This window comes from Neomonachus schauinslandi, chromosome 7 (genome assembly GCF_002201575.2).
Source record: "Neomonachus schauinslandi chromosome 7, ASM220157v2, whole genome shotgun sequence".
Classification (NCBI taxonomy): domain Eukaryota; kingdom Metazoa; phylum Chordata; class Mammalia; order Carnivora; family Phocidae; genus Neomonachus; species Neomonachus schauinslandi.
This window is the reverse complement of record NC_058409.1, coordinates 24,146,268-24,154,170: the sequence shown is the minus strand read 5'-3', so window position 1 is coordinate 24,154,170 and position 7,903 is coordinate 24,146,268. Positions and strand designations below refer to the sequence as shown.

General features: G+C 40.4%; 1 protein-coding gene across 1 annotated transcript; it reads left to right on the top strand.

The window, feature by feature from the left end:
- Positions 1-4,171: 4,171 nt before the first annotated feature.
- IL5 (interleukin 5) lies at positions 4,172-6,618 on the top strand. Its single transcript, XM_021701983.1, has 4 exons — positions 4,172-4,353; positions 4,551-4,583; positions 5,879-6,007; positions 6,116-6,618. Exons 1-4 carry the CDS (start codon positions 4,216-4,218, stop codon positions 6,212-6,214), a joined length of 399 nt encoding a protein of 132 aa, XP_021557658.1. The 5' UTR covers positions 4,172-4,215; the 3' UTR covers positions 6,215-6,618.
- The last annotated feature ends 1,285 nt before the right edge of the window (positions 6,619-7,903 follow it).

The window sequence follows — 7,903 nt, the reverse complement described above, 5'->3', positions numbered from 1 at the left end:
AAAGAAAGAAAGAAAGAAAGAAAGAAAGAAAGAAAGAAAGAAAGAAAAGAAAGAAAGAGATGCTATCATTTTACATTTAGTCACCACAAAAAAAATTGCGGCGTTATGCCCAGTTGATTGATTAGAATCAGTTCATAGAAAAGTCATTTGACCTTAAATGACTACACAGTTAGTAAAAACCACAGCTATCAGTATTTTTAAAAATATGTTGCCAATTTGGAAGCCGCTAATAGAGATAAAGGTTTTTGGGCAAAAGTTTGGATGTTACCCACAAATACAACTTTTCAATACTATTCGAAATCCTTTTACATAATTACTAGTAATTCATAAAAATTCCAAGTACTGATTGCTCATTTTCTATTCTCCTAAAATAATGTGGGTTTTTAAAAATGCCATAGTAGTCCACATTGACTTAGTCTCTACAGCTGAGCCTTAAAGTTTTGCTTTATCTTTTTTTCTAGGAGTCTGCTTTTTCTATTACTTCAGGCTCCCAGCCTGAGGGAATAGACTCCTTGAGTTTCCACAGTATTCGCATTAATTTGTTCAACTAACACAGCCACGTACCTGCTTATTCATTCAGTTTTTTTTTTTCAACAAACATTGAATGCCTACAATAATAGGCTAGTCCTTGAGGACAAAAAGGTTAATTAAATAAAATCTTTCTACTCAAGTAGCTCACAGTCCAGTGAAAAGGTCCTGAATGCATGACATTTACAGGATGCAACGTCTTTTTAATAATGAAAGTAAAAGCAATCATTAGCTTTTCTCAACTTGCAGTGTTTTCTTTTAAAGATTTTATTTATTTATTTGAGAGAGGGAGTGAGAGAGAGCACGAGCAGGGATGGGGAGCCAGAGAGAGAGGGAGAGGGAGAAGCAGACTCCCCACTGAGTGCGGAGCCTGATGTGGGACTCGATCCGAGGACCCTGAGATCATGACCTGAGCCGAACCGACTGAGTCACCCAGAGCCCTTGGGTGACTTTTATTTTAAAATAGTTGTAGAGTTGCAGAAGTTGCAACAATGTTATAGAGAGTTCATGTGTACCCTGCACCCAGTTTCCTATAGTACATTTGACACAACGGAGGAACCAACATTGGCACAAGTATTATTAGACTCCACTGTTTTTTTTGGAATTTCCTTAGTTTTATCTATTGTCCTTTTTCTGTTCCTGGATTTCACCCACGATACCATATTACATTTGGTCACCATGCCTGGACTCCTCTGGGCTGTGATAGTTTCTCAGACACTGCTTCTTTTTGATGACCTTGACAGTTTTAAGGAGTGTTGGCTGGGCATTTTCTCCCTCAATTTGGATATGTATGATGTTTTTCTCATGGTTAGATGGAGGTTACCGGGTTTGGGGAGGAAGACCACAGAGATAAAATGCCATTCTCATTACATCATGTTAAGAGTAGTTGCTATTAACTTAACTTATCACTGTTGATGTTGACCTCGGTCTCCTGGTTGAGGTTTGCCAGGTTTCTCCATTGCAAAGTTCCTCTTCTTATAATCTCCTTCCCATACTGTATTCTTTATTTTTTTAAAGATTGTATTTATTGGGGCGCCTGGGTGGCTCAAATGGTTAAGCATCTGCCTTCGGCTCGGGTCATGATCCCAAGGTCCTGGGATGGAGCCCCGCATTGGGCACCCTGCTCCGCAGGAAGCCTGCTTCTCCCTCTCCCACTCCCCCCTGCTTGTGTTCCCTCTCTCGCTGTGTCTCTCTCTGTCAAATAAATAAATAAAAATCTTTAAAAAAAAAAAAGAAATAAAGATTGTATTTATTTATTTGAGAGAGAGAGACAGAGACAGAGCATGAGCGGGGGAGCGGCAGGCAGAGGGAGAGGGAGAAGCAGATCCCCGCTGAGCAGGGAGCTGGACACGGGGCTCGATCCCAGGACCCCTGGATCATGACCTGAGCCGAAGGCAGACACTTAACCGACTGAGCCACCCAGCTGCCCCCCACACTGTATTCTTTAAAATGAAGTCACTGTGTATCCCACACTTCAGGGGGATGATGCTCCACTTCTGTGTGGGTGCAGTATCAACAAAAATTACTTGGAGTTCTCCTTCTGCACAGGAGATTAAAATAATAAACTTTTGTATGGAGTTTTACATTAATAAAGGTCTTTAAAATTTTTTTAATATATATATTTTTAAGATTTTATTTATTTATCAGAGAGAGAGAGACAGAGGCAGGCAGAGGGAGAAGCAGGCTCCTTGCTGAGCAAGGAGCCCAATGTGGGACTCAATCCCAGGACACTGGGATCATGACCTGAGCCGAAGGCAGACGCTTAACTGACTGAGCCACTCAGGCGTCCCAATAAAGGTCTTTTAAATACATTATTTTATAGTCTTTGCTATGAGAGAGTTTGAAGTCAGGTTTGGGAGATCAGTCTCACAGAGGAAAAGTTAATGAATTATGACAACATTTTTAAGAAATATAATTGTGCACACCCATGTTCATAGTAGCATTATTCACAATAGCCAAAAGATGGAAGCAACCCAACTGTCCACTGACAGGTGAATGAATAAGCAAAATGTGGTATATGCATATGATGGAATATTGCTCTGCCTTAAAAAGGAAAGGAAGTTTTGTCAAATGCTACAATGTGGATGAATCCTGAAGATATCTTAAGTAAAATAAGTCAGTCACAAAAAGACAAATGCCATACGATTCCACTTATGTGAGTTACTGAGAATAGTCACATTCATAGAGACACAAAGTAGAAGCATGATTGCCAGGGGCTGGAGAGAGGGGAAATAGCTGTTGTTTAATGGACGTAGAGTTTCAGTTTTGCAAGATGGACTGTACAACATTGTGAGTGTACTTAATACCACCGAACTGCACACTTAAAAATGGTTGAGATGTTAAATTTTATGTTATGTGTATTTTACCATAATAAAATATTTTTAGGAGAAATATTATTTTGAATAGAAGGGGCTTTTTAATAACTAGCCCTCCCACTTGACCTACAGTTACACTGCAAATCAGAGGCTGCACAATGGTACCCTGTATCGTTGTGTTTTTTTTTTTTTAATATGAATTGCCAGCATTTAAAAATCAGGAGGTTATACATAATAATCAGGCTTTTGAATTCTTTAAAAATTGGGATGATCTAGCAACAGAAGTCCAAGGGTGTCACATGGCAACAATCAGCTGAATCTGAGGAGCATCTTCCACCTTTAGACAGGTCATTCAATGCTGCAGTTTACTTAGTCCCACCATCTCTGTTGTGTCACACCTTGTACATTCCATTGATTTGCACAGCCAGCTAGCAACTTGGGTGGGGTGAAGCCTGCTTCCAGCTACAGGGAGAGCCAATCAGTATAACCCATACCCCTCGCCACAGTTCAAGGGTGAACATGAGGTCCTTTGTCATAAGGAAGCTGAATTCTAGGACATCTGATTGAGCTATCAGAAAAGCACAAATTTCTTTCTCCTGCTATTCAGGAACAGGATACATACAGATCCAGGAGATTTGACGTCATCTTGGGACCACAGTGGGAGAGCTGCCTGACAATGGAGCCAAGGAAGAATCACCAAGGCAAGCAAGATATAAAGGAGCCTCTACCCTGGACCATTTGGTTGTATGATCTAATAATTCCCTGTTTGGCTTCAACCAGTTGGGGTTAGGGTTTTGGTCACTGGCAACAGAAAGGATCCTAACATAGTTGCCAGTGAACTTGACCCTGCTAAGTTTTGATGGTCTCTGCTCTAATCACCATCTTCCCATAAGTATTTTTAAATTCCTTTTAAGACAGATCAGTCTAGTAACAACAGTGATAGAATTTTGTCAACCTGAAAAAGACTTTCCCAATATTTATACATTCTGGTATAAAATTTAGTGGTGTGCATTATACTTCTCCTTTTTACACATATCTTTTAAGAGGAAATTCAATCTTCTGGTTTTAAGAAATGCAAATGTGAGGCAATGATGTATCAACCCAAAGATTTTCCTTGTAATAGAAAATGTTTTTAAAGGGGGGGATGTAGGGATTTTTATAATTATTAAAAGATAAAGGTAAAATTATTTTTTAAGATACAAGGCATTGGAAACATTTCGTATTACGAAATGCCATTATTAGGTATTCTCTATCTGATTGTTAGAAATTATTCATTTCCTCAAAGATAGAGAATAAATTGGTTGGGGATGCAATCTTGTACTATGCACTTTCTTTGCCCAAGGCAAACACTGAGCATTTGACAGCTAAGAGAATGCTTCTGCATTTGAGTTTGCTAGCTCTTGGGGCTGCCTACGTTTCTGTCACTGCTGTAGAAAGTACCATGAATAGACTGGTTGCAGAAACTTTGACACTGCTCTCCGCTCATCGAACTCTGCTGATAGGCGATGGGGTAATTTTCTTCTTGATGCCTATTTAAAAAGCATGGGTAATCATTGGCAGTGGTTGATTTTTAAAGATCTGTTATTAATAATGAAATTATGAGTGTTAGTAATATATAATGGGTAACCATGCTACTAGGAAGCATTATATTAAAAGTTATGAATCTTACAATATGTTAAAAATGAATGTATTTCCTTTCCTTTTCAGAACCTGATGATTCCTACTCCTGAACATAAAAATGTAAGTTAAATTATGATTTGACAAAACAATTGCATGAATCAGTTTCGTATTTTAAGGTACAAAGCATTAGTTAACATTGGAATGATTTAATTTCATCTATTTTGTTTTTATGTATGTGGATGTGAGTGTATGTGCTTATGAATATTAGGAATGGTGTTAGGAATGACTCTACAATATTAAGTAGAATCCATTAAGCAAGTGGATCAGGCCCTTTTTTGATGTTGTCAATTCTCCATCTCAAAGAGCCTCATATCAAGCGTTCTTTCCAGGAAAATTCCATACTGGGTGAGAGGTGCCTCCTAGTCTCCATTCACCTCTATCTTTGGCTTTTCTCACTTTAAAGTCTTTCTGAAAGTACTAGCAACTTAGGGTTATATATTTAGAATTATGGTCAGTAGACATTAAAATATACAGTGAAGTCCTATGTTAATAGTCATTTCTTAAATGATTTTAACTCTAATAGAATTGTATACCTTTGAAGTATGTCATGGTCATATTAAAATGTTAAAGATGAGATATCATTAGTCTAAATAGAATAAAATTACCAGCCAGAACTGTCAGAGGAAACTCTGATGTGAGGTAAATCAGTAATATAGTTGCATTATACTTCTTAAACACTTTTTCATTAAGCATTTAATTTATATCATTTGTCAAACTCCTCAGTAATTATATAAATGTCATTTACTTATAGAAATTATAGCTCAGGGCGCCTGGGTGACTCAGTAGGTTAAGCGTCTGCCTCCGGTTCGGGACATGATCTCAGGGTCCTGGGATCAAGCCCCACATCCGGCTCCCTGCTCCGGGGGGAGTCTGCTTGGCCCTTTCCCTCAACCCCCACCCCGCTTGTGCTCTCTCTCTCTCTCAAATAAATAAATAAAATCTTACAAAAAAAAAAAAAAAAAAGGAAGAAATTATAGGTCAGTATGAGGTGGTTTCCCACCTGGAAAAGAAACAAGCGAAATACTCTTGGGAGAAAGGAACTTGTATAAACTCCACAAAACAAAGTCTAAATTTTTGGACCAAATTTTGATAGCTTGTTTTTTTTTATTATTTTTTTAAGATTTTATTTATTTATTTGAGAGAGAGAGACACAGCGAGAGAGAGGGAACACAAGCAGGGGGAGTGGGAGAGGGAGAAGCAGGCTTCCCGCGGAGCAGGGAGCCCGAAGCGGGGCTCGATCTCAGGACCCTGGGATCATGACCTGAGCCAAAGGCAGACGCTTAATGACTGAGCCACCCAGGCGCCCCGATAGCTTGTTTTGATTATTTATATTTTTAAAAATTTTCCTCACTTAGCACCAGTTGTGCATCGAAGAAGTCTTTCAGGGTATAGACATACTGAAGAACCGAACTGCACAAGGGGAGGCTGTGGATAAACTATTCCAAAACTTGTCTTTCATAAAACAACACATAGACCTCCAAAAAGTAAGTTAAAGACATTTGGTGGAAACTTAAGTATATTTGTCTGGCTGTGCCTGTTTTGACAAGAACTGACAGTTTTCCTACAATACCTCTTGTCTGTTCTTTTCACAGAAAAGGTGTGGAGGAGAAAGATGGAGAGTAGAAAAGTTCCTAGACCACCTGCAAGTGTTTCTTGGTGTCATAAACACCGAGTGGACAACAGAAAGTTGAGACAAAACTGACTTACTGTAGTGAAAGATTTTGGAGGAGAAGAAGAATGTTTTCTTTTGCAGTAAGAATGAGGGCCAACCAGCAGGGGGCCTTAATGATCCGTAGACTTAAACTTCAGAGGCAAAGTAGATATTTCAGGCATCCTACTACTTTACCACCTCACACAAGCAGAAGGCATAAAAATAAAGTGTTTGAGACATATTTCAGATACCCGATCTTTGAAGTATTTTCCTCCAGTTTGCTCCAGGCAAAATAAATATGTACTTTAACCTTATTTAACACAACATTCTGTAAAATGTCTGTTAACTTAATATTTATTTATGAAATGAAGAAGAATTTGATAAATTAATATTTATATCAGATTGGGCTATGTTCCAATAAAACAAAAATAAACAACTCTGATTCAGTTTGTGGCTGGCCTCTGTCCTACTTTTTTTTTTTTTTTAGACTTATTTATTTATTTGAGAGAGAGCGTGAGCTGGAGAGGGGCAGGGGGAGAGAATATCCATGCAGACTCCGTCTGAGCACGGAGCCGGACACAGGGCTTGATCTCACCACCCATGGGATCAGGACCTGAGCCAAAACCAAGAGTCCGACACTTAACCGACTGAGCCACCCAGGCACCTGTGTCCTACTCTTGAAGTGAGCACCGTCTGTGTGAAAACACGCTGAGTTTGGAGGGAGAGTCTGCATCCGTGCTGGTTGAGCATTCCCGTCTCCCTGATGACGGAGGTCGTGGGGTTGCTAGGCGAACCACAGGCAGAAGTGATCCAGCAGGTCTTAGCGGGGATGTGGGCTGCAGGAGCATGGGCGGGGGCTGAGCATGGTTTCCTCGCCGCAGTGTAGCGGAAGAAGGGAGGGTGCAGGTTAAATGGTAGGTGATAAATGAATGGATGAATGAATGAATGAATGAACCTTCCAGGACTGGCCGGAGAATTAAAATGACTTTCAAGGATTTTCCTTGGAGGAGGATAGTGTAAAAATCTGTAACTAGGTCTCTTCTTGGCCAGTGAGAAGAATTTGGCAGACCAATCCCACTGCCAGTTCAGGGAGGGAGGCAGAAACCCTCTTGGTGGAGCCCAGAGCACTGTGGCCGGGGAGAGTTCTTCCTCCTCTCCCAACAAAAGGGTCCGAAAAGCTCGTTGGCAGTTATATTCAGAAGACTGGGTTCTAGAGGGTCCTATCATCCTGTATCCCCAGGGGTAGAACTGCAGCCATCCAGTCTGCCTGCTTATGACGATTGGTACCATAACTGAAGGTTCTTCTGCTTGAGGAAATTTCTCAAAGATCCAGAAAGTATGTTCTTGAAAATATATTTTAAAACTGAGATAGAACTGGAGGAGAGATCCAATAAGAATATTCAACTATGCCATTGACTACTTCATCTACTGATCACAGGGTCTACACTGCGTGCTGGGATACAGTTACAGGTGTAGGCTGAGGCTCCGTATCGATGGGCGCCATTACCCCAGGCATTATCTGCATGGCTTGTACGGATCACACTCGGCTGTTTGTGTGCAGCAACCACTCTTATTGTGTCTGGGCACAGGGGAGGGGGCAGGGCAGTCGGACATAGAGTCTCAGGTTGGAGAATGCGAATCCTTCTGTGTAAGAAGACGAGTTTTCCTTCCAGCACAAACCTAAGCATAGTGGTTAATGCTCTGCCATGGCCCAGACCCCCAACTGTGT